The 24,937-nt window shown below is 37.3% G+C and overlaps 1 protein-coding gene across 1 annotated transcript in view; it reads right to left on the bottom strand.

Annotated features, from left to right (window-relative positions):
• The window catches only part of ERN1 (endoplasmic reticulum to nucleus signaling 1), a 133,618-nt gene extending 121,292 nt beyond the window's left edge, over positions 1-12,326 (bottom strand). Inside the window, exon 1 of the mRNA XM_031965879.1 lies at positions 11,919-12,326. Coding sequence (XP_031821739.1) covers positions 11,919-11,987 — 69 coding nt within the window. The 5' untranslated portion in view covers positions 11,988-12,326. The remainder of the gene's footprint in view (positions 1-11,918) is intronic.
• Between the last annotated feature and the right edge of the window lie 12,611 nt (positions 12,327-24,937).

The following is a 24,937-nucleotide window of genomic DNA, read 5'->3' as shown; positions in this document are numbered from 1 at the left end:
GCCTCAATGACTTGAATAGATAGATGCATCAGAGGGTTAATGTTGATGACTGTGTAGGCACCCACCATCTAGAATCAAGTTTCTGCAGCCACAGTAAATGTCATGCCCACAAGCCTTGACATTATCCCATTAATGACGCACTCTCGTTTCTGACTTCAGTAAATGCCACAAAATCTCACACTGGGATAACAGATGCAGATAACATAAGCAGATTAGAATCAGAATAAATCAAAAGCAAGACCAGGAGATGCATTCTTTGTGGCCCCTCACATACATTTGGTAGACAATTAATGTGATCCTAAACCAGTTTTATCATCTAGGCTGGGATGAACAAAAACATCTGAAGGAAAAAAAAAAAAAGTCTCCCTACTCTGAATTATAAACCTCTTACTTAATGGACAGCATGAGGCAATTTCACCCTAACTCCTGAAAGGCTATTTCCCCAGTGCCATCTCCAGCCTTTCTGATCTAAGCCCTGTCCATCCTTCAAAGCCCAATTCAAATTCTCTCTTTTCCATGAAGGCCTTTTTAAAACCCAGAAACAGAAGGCATCTATCAATCGGAAATTGAGAGTTGGAAGGGACCTTAAAGACCATCAGAAACAGATAACTTTGGCAACAGTAAAAGGTATCAAATATTCTGCCAAGATTTAATTCTTTATGTAAAAATAAAGAAGCACATCCATCTTATTAGTAAACAAACTTGCTTTCATTTTTAATAAATGGTAAAATTATATGTATACCAAAGAATTGCTTAAAAATAAATTTCTTTGAGTTATTTTCAGCAAATGTTTGATTTGTATACCTATTTTATATACCTGTAAATCAAGGATAGTATAAAAATTTCTCAGGCAAAAAGGGGTCATGAGTGAAAAAATTTAAGAAGCTCTGCTCTAAGAAACAAACCTTTTCTTCCTTGTTTCCTTCCTTCCTTCCCCCTATTCCAATCTGGGCCAGTTTGCCTCTTTTTAGGAAATCCCAAAGACCCTTGCTCCCACAGGTTGGACTTAATATGGCCACCTGAGTGATTTTGACTCTAATTCTGATCAAAACTCCCAAACTCACAAAATCCACCAGCCTTAGTTTCCCCCAATATCAGGGATTATGGGCATGACCAGCTGAGTTACCTCCTTTTCTAAAATTCTATGACTCTTTTTTTTTTTTTTCATTAATTCCCTTGAAATTCTTGACCTTTTGTTTTTCCATATGAACTCTGTTGTTATTTTTTCTAGGTCATTAAAATAGTTTTTTGGGACTCTGATTGGTATAGCGCTAAATAAATAGATTAGTTTAGGTAATATTGTCATCTTTATTATATTTGCTCGCCCTATCCAAGAGCATTTAATATTTTTCCAATTGGTTAGATCAGACTTAATTTGTGTGACAAGTGGTCTGTAATTTTGCTCATAAAGTTTCTGATTTTCCCTTGGCAGATAGATTCCTAAATATTTTATATTATCAGTAGTTACTTTAAATGGAATTTCTCTTTTTAACTCTGACTGTTGGATTTTGTTAGTGATATATAAGAATGCTGATGACTTATGTGGGCTTATTTTATAACCAGCAACTTTGCTAAAGTTGTGGATTATTTCTAATAACTTTTTAGTAGAATCTCTGGGGTTCTCTAAGTATACCATTATGTCATCGGCAAAGAGTGATAATTTGGTTTCCTCATTGCCTATTCTTATTCCTTTAATCTCTTTCTCAGCTCTTATTGCTAAACTAGCATTTCTAATACAATATTAAATAGTAAGGGTGATAGTGGGCAACCTTGTTTCACTCCAGATCTTATTGGGAATGGTTGCAGTTTGTCTCCATTACATATGATGCTTACTGATGGTTTTAAATAGATGCTGCTGATTATTTTAAGGAAAAGTCCATTTATTCCTATACTCTCAAGTGTTTTTAATAGGAATGGATGTTGGATTTTATCAAATGCTTTTTCTGCATCTATTGAGATGATCATATGGTTTTTGTTAATTTGGTTATTAACATGGCCAATTATATTGATTGTTTTCCTAATATTGAACCAGCCCTGCATTCCTAGTATAAATCCTACTTGATCATAGTGTATTATCTTGGAGATGATTTTCTGTAGTCTTTTTGCTAATATCTTATTTAAGATTTTAGCATCAATATTCATTAGGGAGATTGGTCTATAATTTTCTTTCTCTGTTTTCAGCCTACCTGGTTTAGGTATCAGTACCATGTCTGTGTCATAGAAGGAATTTGGTAGGACTCCCTTCATTCCCTATAAAATTCTATGACTCTTAAAAAAGGGTGCATAACCTTTCACCCAGGGATACCACTACCAGGATAGCAAAAAAATAAAAAATAAAAAAAAGAATAAAAAATTTCACATGCCTAAAAACATGTACAACCATTCTTTTTGCTGTGGCAAAAAAAAAAACCTCAGAAACTAAGAGGATACCCACCTATGGAGCAATGGTTCAACAAATTAAGAGTATACTAATGTAATGGAATGCCATAAGAAATGATGAAATGGATAGCATCAGAGAAAACTGGGAAGACCTCCATGAAATGATGGAGAGTGAAATGGGCAGAACCAAAAGAACAATTTATATAATAACAACATTTTAAAGAGAAACAACTTGAAAGAACTAGGAACTCTGATCAATGCCATGACAAATCACTATTCCAGAAGACTGAAGATGAAGCACACTACTCAACTCCTGATGGAGAGATGACAGACACAAAATATAGGAGAGACATTTTCGGACATGGCCACTGAAGGAATTTACTTTGTCTAATTATGCATATGTGTTATAAGTTTTCTTTTTCATTTCTGTTATTATTCATGAAGGAGTGGGGAGGCAGGGAGTAGAAGAGAAAACAAATGTTTATTGATTGAAAAAAATTACAAAGAATATTTTTCTAAAAGGATTCTCTGAATTCTGAGAAGCTCTATTTCCAACATTCCAGTTTAATTCTTTATTTCAATTGAACTGTGATCCATTCAATTATCTCACTCAATTCAGTGAATCAAATATGGAATCAAAAAAGTATATAAAGGGGCAGCTAGGTGGCACAGTGGATAGAGCACCAGACCTGAAATCAGGAGGACCTGAGTTCAAACTTGACCTCAGACACTTAACACTTCCTGGCTGTGTGACCCTAGGTAAATTACTTAATCCCAATTGCCTCAACAGAAAAAAAAAAATGTATGTAAAGGGCTGTGCAAACCTTGAAATAGGATATCAATGTCTAAATGAGTTAGGTACTTCCAAGTTATATCTTCTTCCATGGATCCTCCACAGGAAATACACTACATTCTAGACACTTTCCCTTACGTGCAAAGTATTTTTTTTGATAATACAAAAACATCTCCGGTAATCTGATAAAGCTTATGGACCCCTTTTCTTTGGTTCTTTCTTCTCCCCATTTCACCTAGGCTTAATCCCAATAACAACAGTACCAATAAAAAAGAGCCCTTATCAGAAGAATATTTTTAAATGCATTTTTTAAATTTACCTATGATTACAAAGGAAATCAATTATTATTTTTCAAACATGATAGTTCACCTTTTCTAATTGTATATTTCCTCAATGATATCCCATATTTTACTTCTTGAGCACAAAATATCATTAGAAATATGTGACAAGAGTCCTTTCATCCACCATGCACATCTTATTTGTCCTTTGCGTCACCCACCCATTCATTTTTCTGTAGTGCTCTAAGATTTGCAAGCTAAAAAGCATCATGAAAAGATGGGTCTTCATGATGGAGAGTAGCTTGGGATCATTAAAAGCAAATGCACTCTTCTCCTTCCTTGTCTATTCTGAATGCACCTGGAATGGCTGTCCCAGCCAGATAGGTGTAATTCAGTCATGTTCAACTCTTCATGACTTTATTTGGGGCTTTCTTGGCAAAGATAGTGGAATGATTTGTCATTTCCTTCTTCAGCTCATTTACAGATAAGGAAACTGAGCAAATAGGGTTAAGTGATTTGTTCAAGTTGACAGAGATACTAAATGATTGAGGCTGAATTGTCCTGATTACAAGCCCAGTATTCTATCCACTGTGCCATCTAGCTGTCTCTCCCAATGTACCAAGTGCACTGGTCAGTTAATTTCATGTCATAATCAGGGCAATGGACATTGTTAATCCATTTAGTTTTTTTCCTGTATGGAATAGTAAACTATTCCCCTGAATAGTCCTGAATTCCTTTAAGTAGGTCCTATTATATTCTTGAATTTTGGTGAAATCAGCACATCATCAGTTTCAACAAAATCCTATGGAGGGCTTCTTCTTACTCTAGGGGACATGAACTTATCTATTTTTCCTTAATACATGTTTTGGTAACTTTTATTTCTACATGTTGGGTTTTTTTTGCAACCATATGTATTTTAGTTGATGCATTTTAAAACTTTCTTCCAAGAAAAAGTCTCTAGCCTTCTCTACACCAATGTTCCTTAAACTTTTTCCACTCATGAATCCTTTTTGCCGAGAAATTTTTACATGACCCCAGCTATATAGGTATATAAAATAGGTATACAAATCAAACATTTACTGATAATAAAATCTGGGGACCCCCACATTCAGTTATGAGACCCCATTTGGGATTGTGACCCACACTGTAAGAAGTTGGGTATTAGATCAAAGGGCTCCATGACACATAAAAGATCTATAAGGAATTCTTTTTAACTATTTGGACTTAGAACAAGTACACATTTCCTTGTCTTAGGCTTCCCTTGACATTAATCATCATGGAAATGTGGAATAGGATTGAGAAATTCACATATGGCAATGCCTCCATATATGCAGGCACCTGATAAACACCCTCCCTTTTGAATTGTGGAGATTATTTGTCAAGGCCTAGGCCTTCAGTTCTGATTGAATTTTTCAAGTAATCTTATATAATCTTAATATATACCAAAGAACTTTTTTTAAATTAGGGAATAGTCTATGGTGGCTTTGTCAAGTTTACATTTTTTTCTTTCTTTTGAAATAAATAAACACAAGCCACAGCAGATTCTTATTTTCTCTTCATTGTTCAGTCAATTGGGAAATTAAAAAAAAATATATATATATATCTATATATCTTCAAGGTTAAAAAAAAAAAAGTCTGCAAAGACAGTCTCTCTAATAATGGCTTTCCAATATAGTTGAGTGACTTTCTAAAAAATAATGTTCAAGAAGAAACACACACCTGTTATGAGTAGGCCACAAGTTTCAATTAGAGGAATATATGTCACTTTTTTGCATATTTATTCCCCCAATCAACCAACAAGCATTTGGTAAGTTTCTCCTGTGTAGTATAGTAGGACAGAGTCAAAACAAATATAATTTTTTAAAATTAATAGCCCCCTTAAAGTCCACATTGTTGTTTTTTCACTTTGTTTACACACTATTCTACAGCTTTTAGCCTTAGAGGTTCTTAATCTGAGGCTCAGAGACACTTGCCCAGAGTCACAGTTTGTGCCTGTCTGAATCAAAATCAGAAGCTGGTTCTTCTTGACTATGGCTCAACTCTCTATCAGCTATCAGAGTTTCTTACACTCGATGTTTTTTTTTTAAATTGATAATTATATTTTAATATACTTGGCTTCCTTTGTAATCCTAAGTATTTATGACATTACTCGGAGAAGGACTTCATAGGTTTTCACCAGAATACCCGATGAATTCATGACATCAAAAAGGTTAACAACCTTTACCTTACACCCATTTCCTTTCCTGTTCTGTTTCTGAGAATAAGTAATCAAATAACTATCCATCTTTTTAAATACTAGTTATTTTTTCTTTTTTCTCTTTTTAAAGCCAAAATTGTTTATATAAATATATAATGATTAACTGTTTTATTGAAACACTATTGCTTTTTGCTTTTTTCTCTTTTATAGAGATAAAATTGTTTGTTATAAATATGATTAACTTTATTGTATTGGAATACTATTTTTCTTTTCTAGAGCCAAAATTGTGTATTATAAATACATAATGATTAGCTTTGTTTCACTGAAAAACTATTTTTTCTTCTTTTCTTGTTTATTACAAATGCATATTGATGAGCTTTGTTTTAATGAAACAGAAGTTATTTTTCAAAATTCACCACCAAATTCATCATTATTGTCCCATTTCCAAAATCTTGTTTACCCAGGAGCATAAGCCATATTGTGTTTGCTCATAGAGTATTGCTTCAAAGTTCATTCTGAAGAATTCATTTTCCACACATGTCAATGCCCCCATACGGGCAGGTACCTACCAGGTACCCTGCCTTTTGAACTGTAGAGATCACTTAACAAGCCTACGCATCTGTGCTAAAGGCATATATCTGCCATAGAATATCCAAAACTTGTACAATGCTATTTAAGATAATTAAAAAATCCAAATTCTTCCAACCAAAAGATAAACACTTACTATAATTACCCAGCAAAGTGTAGCTTAGAACATATATTTAGAATAGCTCTATAACCCAGAGGTTAGAGCACCAAACCAGGAATTGATAAGTACTCACTTGGGACATTTATGATAAGTAGGTGAATAGAATACATAAGCTGGAATAGGGAAGACCTGAAATCAAATACAGCTTCAGTCACTTCCTAAGTGTGTGACCCTGTCTGCTTCAATTTCTTCTAGAATATAGAGATAATAACAGTACTTATCTAATATGATAATTGTGAGAATTAAATGAGATAATATTTGGAAAGTGCTTTGTATATCTATTGACTTCCCTATATCCAGAGCCCAGTGACTGAACAATCAGATGCAAATAGTTTTCAAACAACTATAGGGATGTTTTTAAAAGGAGAAAACAAACCAATAAGATACTTAAAGTTCTAAAGTGGTTTTACTAGTGCCTCCTGGATGTCTTACAAGGATCACCAACCCATACACTGAACTATGTGAAGTCTTAACTTCTAAAAGGCACCCAAATCTCATAATACCAAGAGACCTCCAGCAAAAGAACATAGATTTAGGTTGTGAAAATGCTTGTCTACCTATTTGTGATAATTCATCAAAGTTTTGGAGGGGTTTTGGATTGTTTTTTTTTTCCTTCCTATTTCTTTCTTTTTTTTAATTAAAGTTTTTTATTTTCAAAATATATGCATGGATATGGTAAACCTTGTATTCTAAATTTCCCATCTTTCCTCCCACCCTCTTTCCTTGATGGCAAGTAATCCAATATATGTTAAATATGTTAAATGTTTGCTTTTTTTAAAAAAAGGAAAATAATGTGGGCATTTCCACAAATGAGAATGAATGGACTTAGAGACTTGCTAATCCTCCTATTCTCACTAAGAACAAAGTTGTCAGCTTCTCTAGGGGCAGTTTGTTCAGGAGATCTAAGAAGCTCAAGAAGAAATGGAGGTACCAGCTAAAGCAACAGAAAGTTGTCCTGTTTCTAGTCTAAGACAAGACTGTCTTTTGAACAGTCCTTATTACACAGTACTTTGGACATGATACAAATGGAGATGCTTAGGACAGCTGGGGAGTGCCGTGAATAGAGTAGAGGAGGACCTGAGTTCAAATGAGACCTCAGACATTTATGATCTGTGTGAGCCTGATTGCAGTAAAAAACAAAACAAAAACAAAAAAAACAGATGCTTATAACAGCTGTCAATTAGGATCCAGATGATTCTTCCTCCTTTTTGAAGTTCAATATCTATTTTATCAAATCAAATGTCTTTTTATTCCTCTCTTCAATCCTTGACTTTATACCAGGAACTTCACTATAATCTCTCATGACATCCCCCTTCACACCACTTCAGTCATACTCTAGAAGGGCCAGTCAGTCAATAACCATTTATTAAATAATTAATATATGATAGGCATGATGCTAAGCACTGAGAATGCAAAGAAAGGCAAAAATACAGATTCTGCCTTCAAGGAGCTCACACTATCCTCCAATTCATCGTTTTAAACATATTCCACCTCCATGCAGAAATTTTTTTATTTAATCCTTTCTTGCTGTTGTTGACTTGTTTCAATCAGGTCAAACTCATGATAATCCCCATTTGGGGTTTTCTTGGCAAGATCCAAGAGTGGTTTGCCATTTTCTCTCCAACTCATTTTACAGATGAGGAAACTGAGGTAAGCAGGATCAAGTGACACATCTAGAAAGTGTCTAAGCCTGGATTTCAACTCAGGAAGATGAGTTTTCCTGATTCCAAGCCCAGTGCTCTATCCACTGAGCCACATTTTCCTAAGTCTCACTTCTAAACCAGTTTTCTGGCAGTATTCTCCCAGGCCATCACTCCCTTTCCATACTTGATATCTATAGTTAAACAATTCCATGTTATACTATCCTGTATTCTAGAAACCTTCCCCCACCCCCCATCTTGTCCTATCACTACTCATGCCTTGCCAACCCCGTCCCTAACTCCCAGATTATTCCCCTTGGATTTATATACTACTGAACAGTGAAGAAAATCATGTAATCAAGTTCATTGGGTACATTACACATTGATATCATCTAATTTCACCAGGGTTCTCATTTGACACAAAGCAGTCTTTTCACTCCTTCCTAAATTAATTCTCTAATCTAACAAAGGGTGTTCTCTCCCTTTCTCAAGCCTTCCACATTTCTCTCTCCACTCTCCCAGCAAAAGCCCTTATTCCATACTTTACTAAGAAATAGGAGGTAATTAATTTTGAATTCCTTCTCCCCAAATGGATATCTCAAAACCCTTTGACAACATCCCACATTCTCTCCTTCCTCTGTTACTGAAGAAAAGATGGCCCTTCTCCTGGCCAAGGCCAACTCTCTATTTAGGATCACAGATTTAGAGTTGAATTTGAAGTAGATTGATCCACTTCCTTGGTTTGATAGATGAGGACTTTAGGCAGAGGGATTAGGTAACCTGCCTGTGGCTACAGATCCAGGATTAGAACCCAGATGTTTAATTCCAAATCAATGATCTTTTGCCATTACACCAAGTTATATTGCTACCCTATCCCATATTCCCTACTATCTCCACCAGCAGCTTGCCTCTATGATCATCCCTTCGGTCTCCTACTGATCCCTGCCCTGCTGTCTATACTGAAGTTTCCTCCATCTTTAAAAAATCCCCCCTTGACCTTATCATATTTTCCAGATATATGACTATATTTCTCTTCCCTGGAGGGCCATCTCTAGTAGTCTTGATTTATATTTTGCCATTGGACTCAGATAGCTTTGGAGGGGAAAGTGAGGTGATCTTGCACAGCCCTCCCTCACTTCAATCCAATTCACTTGCATGTCATAGCATCACCTCCCTCATGGAATGATCCTCTAGGAGAAGGAAGGACAAACAACCTACAGTCAAACACCTATCGAAAAAAAAATTTCCTCTCCTCCTACTCTCTCAAACACATTATTCAACTGAAAATATTCTTCCTCAAACTATTAATGATCTCAAATGATAAATTCAGTGGCTTTTCCTCAATCCAGTACAAATCCATGTTTTATTGACCTCTCAGAAGCATTTGGCAGTAAAGACCACCCTCCTCCTAGGTCTCCTGGGTATGATCTGCTCTCTCCGTTGTCATGACAATGCTCTCTGATTTCCCTCCTATCAGCCTAATGGCTCCTTCTCTATTTTGCTAGATCATTTACTATATCACACACCCCAAAGCCTTATCTTTTTTCATGATCAATTATAATATGACACTCAGATCTATATATGCAATCCTATACTCTCTCTGTTTCTGTCTTTCTCTGTGTGTCTGTTTCTGCCCCTATCTCTTTACTGTGCTCCAATCCCAACATCAATAGGCTAGGGGACATTTGCAACTGGATATCTTAATTTAAGGCAGCTTAAACAGAACATATAATCCAAACCCTTTTATCTTTCATCTCAATGCATCCAGCTAGGTGTCAAGTAAAAGAGAGTAGGGAGTCTGGAGTCAGGAAGACCTAAATTCAAATACAACCTCAGGTGGTGTGTACACCCTGGGCAAGATACTTAGCCTTTTATTGCCTAAGTTTCTTCAACTGTAAAATGGGGATAATAACAGTACAGACCTCCCACGGTTGTAGTAAGAATCAAAGGAAAGCTGTCCTTTCCTTCCTCTTCCCATTTCCTATTTTTGTAGAAAGTAACACTAGTATTCCATTCTACAGGCTTCCAAACTAGGAATAACCTATTAAAAATTCTTCATTCTTCCTCAACCCACATATCCAAACAGCTGACAAGTCTTGTGGATTGTTTCTCCACAGTTTGTTACTCATCCCCCTTCTCTCCAGGCACAAAGCCACCACCCCTCATTTAAACCCTTATCACTTCTCACCTGGAGCCTCCACTTTGGTTTCCCTATCTCCAGTCTCTTCCTTCTCAAATCCAATCAAACTACCCTTCCTGTTCTTCCCACAAGACACAACATCTAACTCCGAGGTTTATACAGGCCATCCCTCTTTATTTATGCCCATTAGTGCCAGGTCTGGAGTCCGGAAGACTCATTTTTCTCACTATGAATCTTTCTTCAGACACCAAATAGCTGTGTGACCCTGAGCAAATCACTTAACTCTGTATGACTCAGTTTCCTCATCTATAAAATGAGTTGGAGAAGAAAATGGCAAAACATTCATACAAAGAAGAGTAATTTCTTTGCCAAGAAAACCCCCAAAAGGGGTCATAAAAGCTGTGTGATCTGTGAAGTGTCTGAGACTAGATTTGAACTAGTCTTTCTGACTCCAGGTCCAGCACTATCCACTGAGATATTGACTGCCTCCAAGGGGTGCCATATAGTTTTTGACTTAATGATTCCAATTAATAATTTCAACCCCCCCAAAAAAAATTTATCTTGTATGCTTATGTGTGTGTTCATACTTTTCTCATAGAATGTAAGTTCCTTGAGGTCAGGGGATGAATCATTTCTCTTTGTATACATAGTATCTGTCACTTAGGATCAAAGATGTTATGTTGGAATGGGCTTCAGAAGCCATCTGGTCCAACCTACTTTTCTTATAGATGAGGAACTGAGGTCTTGGAAAGCTAAGTCACTTAAGGTTCTATACAGCTAGTATATGTCAAAGGTAGAATTTAAATCCAGGTGCTCATACTCCAGAGCCAGAACTTTTTCCCTCTATCACACTGCCCCAGAAAGCACCTAGTAGGTACCTAATAAACAGCTTGTTGACTGATAGCAAGCTCTGACAAAAGACTTATAGAATTGGACTCATTACCTGGGAGGTGGAGTCAGTCACCTGTTTAAACAAATCAACCAGCCCATTTGGTCTCCCACCACTATATTCCCCCACACACAGCCCGAAAAAAATAAAGGGCAAAATGATCCTAGGGCTAAGTAAGCAGCTTACGGGGACACCAGTATCCTTTAAACTGCCTACAAGAAGTAAGGTTCCTCTGGGAGCTCCCTTTCTACAAAACAGAGGGGAACTTTTTCCAGACGATTTCCAAATAACCAACGGCCCAGCAAAGTGGTGTTCCCGGCTCCACAACTTCCTCCTTCTCCCTCCTAGAAGCCTCAGTCAGATCGGGCGTTTCCCAGAAGCAGAGGACCCCGAAAAGGAGTGGGTGGCGAGCACCTGGGCTTGGACTCTGGCCTCGGTAGAGGAAAGGGGGGGCAAACCAAAGGGGCAGTGACCTGACCAAAAGGTTCCCCAAAGCTGTTCCAAGTCATTCCTTCCTCGTGCCTTCCTGGCAGTCCCAGATCTCTGTGCACAACCCCCGTTCTCAGATCTCCAGAGCGCACAACCCCTGCTTTCAGCTCTCCAAGACGCACAGCCCCTGCTCTCTACTCCCCAAGGTTTGCCACCTCCGGCTCTCAGTTGTCCGGGGCGCACGGTCCCCAGTTCCACGTTTCTCGGGCCGCATAGCTCCTATTCTCTGCTCTCCAGAGCGCACAGACCCCTCTTTTAACTATCCTGAGCAACTTCCCAGCCTGGGCCCTAGTCTGGATTCGATCGTGGAGTGGGGTGGAAGGGACCCTCCTGTCAATCACCCGACCGTTCGTAAGTTCACTCACCCCGGGACCCGGCAGGGGTAAGAGCAGCAGCGCCAGCAGCTGCAGGAGCCGGCGCAGCGGGACCGGCATGGATGCGGGCTCGCTTCTTGCTCCGAGAGGGCAGTGCAGGCGGGCGTGCTGGAGTGGCTGGAACGACGGCAGCACGGCAGCTTCTCCGGTTCAGAGGACACGGGGCTGGCTCACCGGTGGCGACTCCTCCATTCTCGGCCCAATGTGCGCTGTGTCCGGGGCGCTTCTTCCTGTCTGGGCGGAGCTGAGCAGCTACCACGGGCTCCTGCTCCTCCTCCCACTCCCTTTCCCTCCCTCCTGCTTATTCCTGGTGCTAAGCATTAAAGCCCTGGGCCCTGGGGTGAACTGGACAGTCCCCGATTGCGTGTCGCCGCACTGTCAGCCCTCAGTTACAGTTTTGGAAAAAGGTCGGAACTAAGACCCTCCTTTCCCCATTGCCACGTATACAGAGCCAGATCTTGGCTTGAGCGGCCCCTTGGGGCCGCTGAGTTCAAGGGCGAATCTTACTTCTCCCAAGACCGCACACCCAGGGGGCCTCCAAGAGTTGAATCCATCCTCCACCAGACCTAGGTCTGGAGCATATTCCACCCCAAACCCAGGACTGATCCAAGAGATTTAAGTTCAAATGCTGACCCTATGACTAATTAGCTTTGTGTCGGTAACTTCTTCAAGCTCGAGTTTTCTGAGAACCAAAATGAGGGAATTTGAACAGGAAGATTTCTGCAATCCTTTTTAGTTCTCTTCTGTCTTCCTTTCTTTTTCTCTTCCTTGTTTCTTTTCTCTCCTTTCCCTCTAATCTCTTCTTTCCTCAATATCCCATTGATCTAAATCTCAAGATTCCATTGTTGCCCTTCTACTAATTCTGTAATAGTCCACCCAATCTATGCCCCCATCAACCAACACATTCTGCCTTCACTTAATACTTCCCCCCTGAGTCTGACTTGAATACGACTTAGCTTAAGCAGTGGATGATACCCACAGTTCTATACAGCAGTCTTTCCTATTTCCTGGGCTTGCTTCTGCACATAAACTGATGAAGGGTATAATGAGGGATTTATTTACTGGAAGAGAGCCAAATTTAAACTGGAAAAGGGCAATTCTCTTCTATGGAGGATTTATGGACAAGAATCAGAAAGAGTAGCAGTTAAGGGTGGCTTGCATGTCATACAAAACAAAATCTGCTAGAAAAAGAGGTTTCCTCATTGGAAGACATCTTTTTCTTTTAAGGTTCTTTGGAGTCCCTGTTTTCCAAATCAACCATTTTTCTAGATCCCCTCCTCAGACTAACCAATTCAATTCAACGAACATGAATTACTAACAGGGGCCCTATTATCACGAATTGTAGACAGAGTCAAACTTTTAATCAGCAACTGAACTATCTGTGACCTTGAGTTTATCACATAATTTCCTTAGCTATATAATGAGAGGGGGGTTGAGTGATCTCAAAGGTCTCTTCTGTCTTCAAATTCCATGGTCATTCAGTGGAGATTATAAACAGGCAAGAAATAATAATACAAACTAGCTATATATATTGTGTGATATTTGTACAGGTGGTAATTCTAAAGATGTCACACTACAGTCTGAAATTGGTGCATTGTAGATTTTCCTTGCAGGATTTATTGAAGAACTGGCTGTCACCAAATTATTACAGACAACAGAATAAAAAAAAACAATTTGTAGCTCTAGGAAGGAATTCTACATTTGCAGTCAGGGAATTTGGGTTCAAATCCTGACTCTCCTATTCATTATCTATATAGCGTTGTACTAATCATTTCTCTTTGGCTCACAGTTCCCTCATCTGTAAAAGGAAAGGATTGCACTAAGATGATTTCTGACATCCTTTCCAGCATATCCAACTCTAAATCTATGGTCCTTCCATCTTCTTTGTAAGCCTTCAGGAAGATGGAAGATGAAGGGCCAGAGATACATTGTAAACTATAATTGTGCTGAAGAAAAGAATATTAAGATTCTTAGACTTTACTCCTTACATCCAGTGGCATTGCAACAATGATTAAAAAATGAGAACAGTAAATACTAAAGGAAAAAGAAAGGCACACTAATACATTGTTAGTAGAACTATGGATTGATTCAATCATGCTGAAAGACAATTTAGTATTGCGTTAAGAAAGTTTATACCCTTTGACCTAGAAATAACATTGTTAAGTATCTACCTTCAGAGGTTAGAGACAGAAAGAAAGTTAAAATGTACACCAAAATATTCCTAGTAGTACTTCTTGTGGTAGTAAAGAAAGTAGGTGTCCATCAATTGAGAACCATATAAACAAATTATGACAAGTGAATATAATGGAATATCACTAAGGTGTAAGAAATAATGAAGATGAAGAATTCAGAAAAACATGAGAAGTCTTATATGCATTAATGCAGAATAAACAGAACTAGGAAAAAATATAAAAATGATGACAATAATGAATGGAAAAAACAAAAAATAAACATAAAAATCCAACAACTAAATGATGTATAATTATAAGGACTAAGCTATCCCTAATGAAGAGATGAAAAATGTATCTCCTTCCCATTTCAGAATAATAGGAGTTCCGGAGAGTAAAACATTGCACATATTGGTTGACATAATGTATCTTTTAGTTTAACTGAACTTTATCTTTTTTTCTTTTTCTTATTTATTCTCTGTTTCAGAGGATATTTTTCTAAGAGGGAAAAACAGAGAGTTTATAGATATAACTTTGCTTTTTCTGGTTATTAATGTTTTTAAATACATATTTCTTTATGAATCATGCTGAGAAAGAAAAATCAGAGCAAAAGGGGAAAAATATAGGAGAAGAAAAAGAAAACAGAAAAAAAGAAGTGAACATAGCATGTTTTGATTTATATTCATTCTCCATAGTTCTCTTTCTGGATGCAGATGGCATGTTCTATCCAAAGTTTATTGAGATTGCCTTCATCACTGAATCACTGAGAAGAACCAAGTCTTTCTAGTTGATCATTGCACATTTTTGTTGTATACAGCATATTTCTGGTTCTGCTTGTTTCACTCAGCATCACTTCATGTAAGTCTTTTTAGGTCTTTCTAAAATCAACTTGATCATCATCTTTCATAGAAAAATAATATTTCATTATCTTCATATACCACAACTTATCCAACCATTCCCCAACTGATCTACTCATTTTCCACCTACTCTTTCCACCTACTCTTCATCTGCTCTTTGCCACAAAAAGAGCTGCTACAAACATTTTTGCACATGTGGGTCCTTTTTCCTCTTTTATGATTTCCTTCAGATTCCAGTATTGGCACTGCTAAGTCAGAGGATGTGCACAATTTTATAGCCCTTTGGGTATAGCTCCAACTTGCTCTCCAGAATGGTTGGAACAGTTCACAATTCCACCAACAATGTATTAGTGTCCCAGTTTTTCCACATCCTCTCCAACATTTATCATTATCTTTTCCTGTCATTTTAGCCAATCTGAGAGATGTGAGGTGGTACCTCAGAGTTGTTTTAATATGCATTTCTCTAATCAAGAGTGATTTAGAGCATTTTTTCATATGATTATAGATGGCTTCAATTTTGTCCTCTGAAAAGTGTCTGTTCATATCCTTTGATCACTTATCAATTGGGGAATGACTTGTATTCTTATAAATTTGACACAGTTCTTTATATATTTTAGAAATGAGACCTTTACTAGCAACATTGGCTATAAAATTCCCCCCCCCCCCCGCCCCCCGCAGTTTTAGACTTCCTTTTTAATCTTGTTTCTGTTGGTTTTGTTTGTGCAAAAACTTTTAATCAGAGTTGTCCATTTTTCATTTCTTAATGTTCTCTAGTTCTTCTTTGGTCATAAGTTGGGAGGAATATATTTGAAAATGTAGTGGTTTGTTATTTCTTTCTTCAGCTCATTTTATATATGAGAAAACTGAGCCAAGCAAAATTAAGTGACTCCCCTATGTGTCTGAGGCCACATTTGAACTCAGGAAGATGTTTCCAAGTCTGTGCTCTATTTACTGTGTCACCTAACTGCCATTTGGAAATGAAAATGATATAAAAACAAAAGATTATTGATTCTAATTTTTAAATTCTTAAGAAAAAAAAAGTATTATTTGCAAATCATTTAAAATAATAAAAACTGGTATTTATACCCACTATTTATTCATGTGGTTCCATGAGATTCCCAGGTTACTACAGCAATAAGGAGGTGGAATTGGGAAAGACAACCAAAAAATGTGAAGACTTTGTCCAATTTAATTTAGATGTTCCTATAAAGGACAGAGGTATCCAAATTAATATAATCTATAAAGAGCTTCTGATTACTACCCTCACTGCCTCCAGTGTTGCTGATAAACCCAAAACACCAATTAAGAGTAAAATAAATCTAAGCAAACATGAGGTCTGTGGTTATATTCATTTTAATAAGAGTTTGCAAGCAAATACATATGTAAATGGAGACCATGGCACTGTGCAGCACTGCTTTTTAGACGATTTTAAATGAATAAGCCCCATGTACTAACCGGGAATACCATCATTCCTGAGCAATCCAGTCATATATCTAGAGAAGCCTGAAGCAAACAAGCTGTGAGTTAATTTTTTAATTATTACCTTGCCCAGCTTGCAAGCTGAGAACAAGACCCCATGAGGTCAGTATATGGTACTCAAATACCAAATATATCTGAATGATACAGACCTTTTAAGATATCTTTCTCTCCCTCTGTCCCACTGTTTCACCACATTTTTCCCTTGCTTTGGGTTTTTGTTATTGTTTTTTCCTCCTTCTTAAAAAATTGTTTGAAAGAACTTTCTCCTTAGGAACTCTAATAGCTCTTTTTAGATTAAAATGTCATTGTGACCTGACCATAAGTGCCACAGATGAAACACAAAAAGGAGTGTAGCCTCAACTAAAATCATAAATCATATTTAAATATCCTGGAAATAAATGCTGCATAATAGAGTTGGACTAGCACTATTTGTCCAGATGGGCAGGATTTCTACATCAATCAGAGGTAGAATGGAACAGGACAGTGAGCAAAGCTGTTCAACCACTCATATTTCCATGCCCTCTCCTCCATCCCTGGACTACTGATTGAGTCCTCAGCTGCTCTCCTGGCCATTTCTTATGCAATTAAGTTAGTCAAAGCTTCATCTCCTTTCCAAGTCTATTCAAAAATTTATCAATAATTAAATATGAAATGATCCACTAAAAAAATGAGAAACTGCAATCTGAATGGGATAAGATACACCTTTTCATCAGAATTTCTCATCTATCTGACAAAACTGTTTTTATACATGAGCTTCACCTTCCTAGGTAAACTGATGGCTTTTGCAGGTAATGGTTTTGTTGTTCTTCAGTCCTTTCAGTTGTTTTACCCTTTGTGACCCCATTTGTGGTTTTCTTGGAAGATGTATTGGAAAATAATTTTGGAATGGTTGGCCATTTCCTTTTCTAGCCCATTTCGTAGATGAGGAAATTGAGGCAAATAGGGTTAAGTGATTTACCCAGCATCACACAGCTGATAAGTGTGGGAATGGTAAAAAAAAAAAAAAAAATAGTCAAATGAAAGACACTCACCCAATAAGTATAATCACATTAGAAGGAGTTGGCCCAACTCTGAGAATGTCATGAAAGATTTGTGCACCCCATGCCTTGAAGTTCCTGAAAGGAAATCACCACAATAAAGATGTATATGGGTACATGGAAAAGGTGCTATTTGTGTTATTTATGGCTCTGATTTCAAGTTTACTGTTAGATATTTGACTTAAAGCAGATATGCTGTTTGTCCTTTGTTTTCAAAGAAAACCAATGACATCATGGTGGGGATGTTTTGTTTTGCAAATGAATGGGATTTAATGGAGGCAAAGTTGCACAAAATAGTCAGCCTCACTCTCTCTTCTAGAGCAATAAAAGTCCAGTGGCATGACAAAAGTCAGGATGACTGGAGATGGCTTGGAATGCAGTAGATGACCTGGGTATCTTCTATGGCCAAGCACAGAGTCTGCCTCAGCCACCTTCATCCTTCATGTTCATTGACAGTTTGAGGTCTTTCAATTATCCTCAATCTGGTTTAGCTTGTCTGCTGAGGCACTAGCAATCAAGACAGACTACTGGAGGTAATGCCTGACTCAGGTCAATATGGTAGTTCAGATTTGAATTAGAAAGAAATTAAGATGCTTATAAATTATCTAACCCCTAACAAAAAAGGCTTACCAGAGCATGGGAAGGATATTTAGCAAGGATATAGCACTGGTTCAGTTGGAATTAGATCCTCTTATTTCCATATATAAATGCATCTGACCAATAAGATATAATGTTGTTTTCTGTCTTTCATATTCAAAGAGGACCGATGACATCATATACTGGGGTCAGGGTCAGGGGTCAATCTGATCAGATCAGTATGAACTTGGAAGACTCTACTACAGGTCAGACACAAATAATCCATGTGAGCACTGGGAATGGAGATAGATCTAGATTTACTCATCTCATGTCTCTTTTAAGTGACTACAATTCCACTTTGCTCATACAGCATAAAACTTTCTTTGATGTGGGCGCCCCATGTCGGTTGGTCCTGTGCCTGAGACATGAGAATCCTATGTCTCGCAAGTGATTCCAAAATTCTTCAGGGACACGCTGAGATGTCCTTTAAAAATATATATATTTATTTTATTCTGAAACTTAAGAAATAAAACAAGCATTTCCATAAGATAGTAGAATTTTTAAAAGATGATTACATGTGAAATTGCAAATCTATTATGAATAATTTGCTATTCCTTTTAAATATGTAATAAAGTTATCGTGTAACTTTTTTTTTGTATCTTCCTTCCCCATCCTGGAGATGGCTACCATTAGACAGACAAACAGACACACACATACACACACACACACGCATAAGCACACACATACACATACACACATTTATATAGTATGTGAACTCATTCTATACATATTTCTATTTATCAGTTCTTTTTCTAGAAGCAGAGAGTATCTTTCTTCATAGATCATTTATAACTAATGTGGGTATTTATAAAAGATAAAAGAAAAGGAAAAGATTAAAAAAAAAAGTGTTTTGCCATTCCTTCTTCAGCTCATTTGCCATTTGAGGAAACTGAGACAACCATAGTGAAGTGACTTGCTCAGGATTACAAAGCTAGTATCTGAAGGCAGAATCAAACTCTAAAAAATGAGTCTTCTTGCTCCCAGGCCCACTGCTCTATTTACTGTGCCCAAAGGACTGAGGCCCAAATCTTAATAATCTTAACCATGTGGGAGATAACAAATCTTCACAATTCACATTAGTTCTCCTAATGTAAAATCATAACACTGAACAGGAGCAGCACAGCATGGTGATCACAGAGATGATAACTCTTAGGACACAGTTTCTATGGTCCAGAATCATCTGGAGAAAGATAGCTAAGTTATCATGACCTCCTTTGCATGCATGTAGCTTGTTCTTCTGCCAGGCTTTCCTGGTACTGTCATCTTGGAAGTAAGCGTTCCTCAGTTCACCAGCCAGAATATCCCCTTCCCTTTGAAACCCTAGATCAGGTAATACAAGATTTCTGCCTCTTTTGAAGCCTCTGCTAATGGTCTGCCCTCTTCTTTTGCTGGGATTAGAACTCTCTTATATTTTCAAGAATAGTCTAAACCCATATTTACCATAACTTATGCAAAGCCATTTTTACTTCCTCTGTGTCATTAGAAAAAAGAGCAACTCACAACCGATGTCATACCTTGGTTCTCTTTTCCTTTTTTAGGAAGGAATTGTCTGAATCATCTTAGTGGATAAAGTAGGTCTTCTAGTGAAGGAGGCTATGAATTGTTTCTCGAGGGTTTATAGAGTACTTGGAGGGACATAAATATTGTCACTTCAAGCCAGGGAAGGAACAGAATGGCTGGAGAAATTCAACCAGAACTATGTCCAAAATCAATCTGTCTTTATCATGTCTTCCTGGAGGCTGGATCTGAGAAGCTGCTGGGCCAGAGAGCCCTTCCCTTATCCTTCCTTGATTCATTGCAGACAGGGCCTCTGGAAGGTGGTACACTCAACCTTGGTTGTCAGGGGAATAATGACAAAGCTATTTTTTAGTGGAGGGCAAATCCCTTTCCCGAAGATAAAGGGAAGAAGCCATTTTCACAGTTATTTAAATTGGCATGAGGGGTCCTATCAGGCAGAAGTAATCATCTCATATTTAGATAGGAGGATCATATGCTTACATGTCAGTACTACATGACATTGCAGCGCCTATGTCCAGATTGGCAACAGATACTTCCCAAACCTTTCCATGTTTCAGACTTTTTAAAAGTTTCTTTCAACAGAGGGTATAAAATGCTCTGATATTTGCTAACATACCTTACAAACAATTATGTATGGTGGGAGGCATTCCCCCTTAAGTCCTTCCCCAAAGAAAAGTCTATATAATTATCCAATCCTGTTCTCTCTAGGCTTCAGACCACTAAGCCACAAACATGAACACCACCAGGTAGGAGAGTAGATAAAGATTTTATTTTTCAAGGCTCTCTCTCACACACCCCCTAAAAGTGGCTTACAGCTCACCCCATTGGGAAGACTTGCCACGACTATCATTCTTGAGGTACTCCAAATTCCTGGACTAAACACCACTAAAATCCAATTGTTTGCCTTTCTGGAAGCAGGCAGAAATGTTATTGAACCAGGCAGAAGAGGGATCAGATCCTCACAAGCAGAGTTCATGGAACTAGCAGAAAAGAGATCACAACTTCCATTTGCCTCAGTTTTCTCAATTGCAAAATGCTCATACTAATGTCATTTTCCTCACAAAATTATTATGAGAATCATATGATCTAATATTTGTTAAAAGCATTTAGCACATGGCTGGAACATACTAGATATTCTATAAATACTTATTTTCTTTTTTCCATTCTTCTGGAGCCAGATAAGTAGCTCAGTGAGTAGAGCATTGTGCTTCACATAAGGAAGACCTGATTTCAAATTTGACCTCATATGCTTTTAGTTATTTGACCCTAGACAAAGCATTTAATTTCTGTTGGCTTTAATCCACTGGAGAAGGAAATGGCAAACCACTCTAGTGTTTTCACCAATAAAACCCCCTTAGACAATATGGCTCACTAGGTCATAAAGAGTCAGACAAAACTGAGCAACAATAATAACCCTTCCCCTAATTTCTGAATTTAGAGAACACAATCCTACCCAGATCTCTGCATGCTACATTCCAAGCCTTTTGATAAAATTTCAAGAGGTGAGTGACAGGGGTAAATACACTTATTCATATCTACCTTAAGCCCCCAAATAGTGCCTTTTCTACAAAAAAAAAAAAAAATACCAGGCATGAGCCTTATGTCAAACAACAAAGAATGTGCTTAGGACAGAATAGCAGAGTAAATAAGAAGAGATTAAATAGTAGACTCATTTTCAAACTTTCTCTTGATTCAATCACATTTGAATCAATTCAATTGATTACATAAAGAAATAGTGTTGAGTGGAGAAGAGAGTTCTGTCCCACACTTCTAGATGAGGAAATCTAATTGTGGTTGTGGTAACTTTCACGTGCCATCTCCCAGAAACCATATGTAAAGTTCTTGGTAAATAAAGTTCAAAGCACTAAATATTAGTGATTATTGTTCTACTCCCTTTCCTACTCTTACTCCTATTTCTATCACCACTACTACCACCATTATTAACATGGTAGGTACCTGGACACTGCTGCTCCATCTTGCTTCTTCAGCTACTCTTTTACTCTGCTTCCATAGCCATCATCCATTGAAATTCCAGTCTTCCTATAACAAATGGTACTTTTCTTTGTCTCTGAAACTTTCCTCTGATCATTCTCTACCAAGCTACTACTGTCATCTGCAGTATAAGGTATTTGCTGTTATAACTTTAAAAAAAATTTAAAATAATACCTTTTTGTTTTCAAAATACATACAAAGATAGTTTTCAACATTTGTCATTGCAAAATCTTATGTTTCTATTTTTTTTCCCTCCCTTCTTCCCCTGCCCCCAGACAGCAAGTAATTCAATATAGGTTAAACATGTGCAATTCTTCTAAACATATTTCCACATTTATCAAGCTGCACAAGAAAAATCAGATCAAAAAGGAAAAAAAATGAGAAAGAAAAAAAAAAAAAACAGTTGCTATAACTTCTTGAGAAGGTGGTATTCCTTGACTTCCTAAGTCAAGAAGCCTTCTTTTTTTAATCATACATATAGAGGCAGCTTTCAGAATCTTTTAGATCAATGGAAAGTCCTCCAAACTTAACTCCCAATTGTGCTAGGGTCTCTTTTCATGCCCCCTACAACTAGCATCAAAAGCAAACTAATGACTTTTAAGCTTTCATCTAACCCAAGGGGGTCTCAGATGCTTTGGAAGAGGAGAGGAAGAACATGCAACTTTTGCCCTTATTCCATCCAATAAGACATACATTGGGTTCCCACATACTTTACAATTCTATAACATTAGACTGTTATACATGTTGTCTTTTCACTCCTGATATATTGTAAGCTCTCTGAGGACAAGGGATTATATTTTAACAATTTTCAGATCTCTCATAATCTCTAACATAATATTTTTCACATTCATAATAAATGGTTGTTTGCCATTATCATTCTTACTCTTCTCAGAAGCAATCATATCAATAGAGGCAAATTCAAAATACCAATCAAGAGTAAGATATGGTTATGATAAAATGGAGAATTAATATTAGTTATAAACTAACATAAATGAAAGTACTTTGCATTATGGTTTTGAAATATTTCCTGCTAATGAAGGGCAGCTAGGTGATAGATAGGGTAGAGTGATAGGTGATAGGGTAGAGTATGGGACCTAATATCTCCTGATACCGAGTTCAAATCTGGCCTCAGGCATGTTGCTAGGTGGGCAAGTCATTTAATTCAATTTGTCTTAGTTTCTCATTTGTAAAAGGAAATGGACAAGAATTTTTGCCAAGAAAACCCCAAATGAAATCAAGAAGAATTAGACACAACTGAAAACAACTTAACAACAGTCTACTAATAAAGAAAAGGGCTTTGTCTGGGACCTTGAGGCCAGAAATGATGTCTTATTTACTTTATAATTTTTTCCACTCCCCATTATACAAAATAGATGTTTAAATGTTTAAAAGAAAAAGATATATTTTAGGAAGTATTTTTAAATAATATTTACTAAAGGCACTTTTTTATCACTAATACAATGGAGGTTTCCTTCTTTCTGACAATATGAAATCTATTTCAAGTTCAGCAAACTTATGTAGTGTGGGAAGAAGAGAGAAAGATGCTGACAAAGTTCTTTATTGCATGAAATTCATTTTTATCTTAGCAAATCTCACCCTCTAGTGGGAGCTAGCATCACTTGTTTTGAAAAAACAAAACAACCTTTAAATTTGCTGCTAACCTTCGAAATCTAATTAATTAAGAGACTAAAAGAGGTCATCAAGACTAATCTTCGATTAGTTTCTTGGGAGAGATTTTCATCAAAGTGTAATTAGAGATTGGTGTTCTTGAAGAGGAAGACTTCAAATTGGAAAGGAAAGTGATGAATGAGTTCTTCCTTTCAGAAGAAGCACTAAGAAATACATATGAATGGAGCTCCATCACAATAAAATGGATTACATTTTTTTCAGTGATGTTACCACTGGTTCTTCCAGAAGTAGTTCACTGACAACCAGGGCAGGGTGGGTATGTAAAAAAAAAAAAAAGTAGGAATCGAATTTTTAATAACAAATCTGATTCTTCACACTGAATCCTATGTAATTAATTATGAAGACCAATCTTGTTCTGAAAACAAAATGAGAAAATGTACCTTTTCTTTCAGTGGAGAAGTGGGGGATAAAGAGGGTAACATATACTGCCAAAAGTGACTATTGAGTCATACTTGAGTCAGGTTGGTTTTTCTTTTTCTTTTTTGCAGTGGGAAAGGAGAAGGAAAAGGAATGATTAGTTGTCCTTCATGCTCTAAGAAGACCAAAATGACATCCTATGTTGGAATTAAGGCACACTATGTCCAACTGTGGCTGATCAGATCAATAGGAGCTCAGGAGACAGTACCACAGGTTGAGCACAAATAGACCATATGACCATCTGGAGTGGAAATGGCTCAAAATTTGCTCATCTCATGTATGTTTTTAGTTACTACAATTCTGCTTTGCTCAAAGAGCACAAAGAATTCTTTGATGTACCTTACTGGGTGATCCTGTACCAATGTCTCCCATGTCTCACAATCTATCTCAAAGTGAGACCTTGAGAATGTTCTTATACTGCTTCTTCTGACCCCTAGGTGATCACCTATTTTCTGTTTGTGAGTTCTCTAAAATAGTCTTTTAGGCAAATGTACATTTGGTATTCAAACAATTTGATCAGTCCATTAAGGTCTGCTTTGCAGTAATGTTCAAATGCTCGGTAATTTAGCTTGAGAAAGCTTGAGAAAGGACCTCAGTGTTGGGTATTTAATCCTACAAGGTGATCTTCAGAATCGTTCTAAGACAATTCAAATGGAAGAGATTCGGTTTCAGTGCTGGTAGACAGACCATCCGGGTTTCACAGACATATAACAATAGAGTCACCACAAGAACATTGTAGACCTATAGTATGGAATGCAGCATTATACCTCTTTTTTCCATACTTTCCTTCAGAACCTTACAAATATGGAGTGTCCAGCTCTGGCAATGTATGTGTCAATCTCATCATGTTGCCAAAATAAGTGAGCTTATCCACAGCATTCAAAATTTCACCATTTGCTGTAACTGATGGTTCCCCATATAAATGGTTTAGTGCTGGCAGGTGGAAAACCTCTGATTTCTGGGTGCTAATTGTTAGACCAAAATTTGCACAAACATTGGAGAAGCCATCCACACTTTGTTGCATCTCAGCCTCAGAAGCTGCCCTGAGTGTACAATCATCTGCGAACAGAAAGTCAAGCACCAACTCTCCCCTGTTCTCCATTTTTACAATGGAAAGGGGAAAAGAAAGGAATAAGCATTCATAAATAGTATCTACTATGTGCCAGACATCTTTACAAATAATTATCTTCTTTGATCTCACCACCATCCCTAGAGAC

The sequence above is a fragment of the Sarcophilus harrisii genome, chromosome 4, assembly GCF_902635505.1.
Source record: "Sarcophilus harrisii chromosome 4, mSarHar1.11, whole genome shotgun sequence".
Lineage (NCBI taxonomy): Eukaryota > Metazoa > Chordata > Mammalia > Dasyuromorphia > Dasyuridae > Sarcophilus > Sarcophilus harrisii.
The sequence above is the reverse complement of the archived record's forward strand: the minus strand, read 5'-3'. Positions and strand labels throughout refer to the sequence as shown.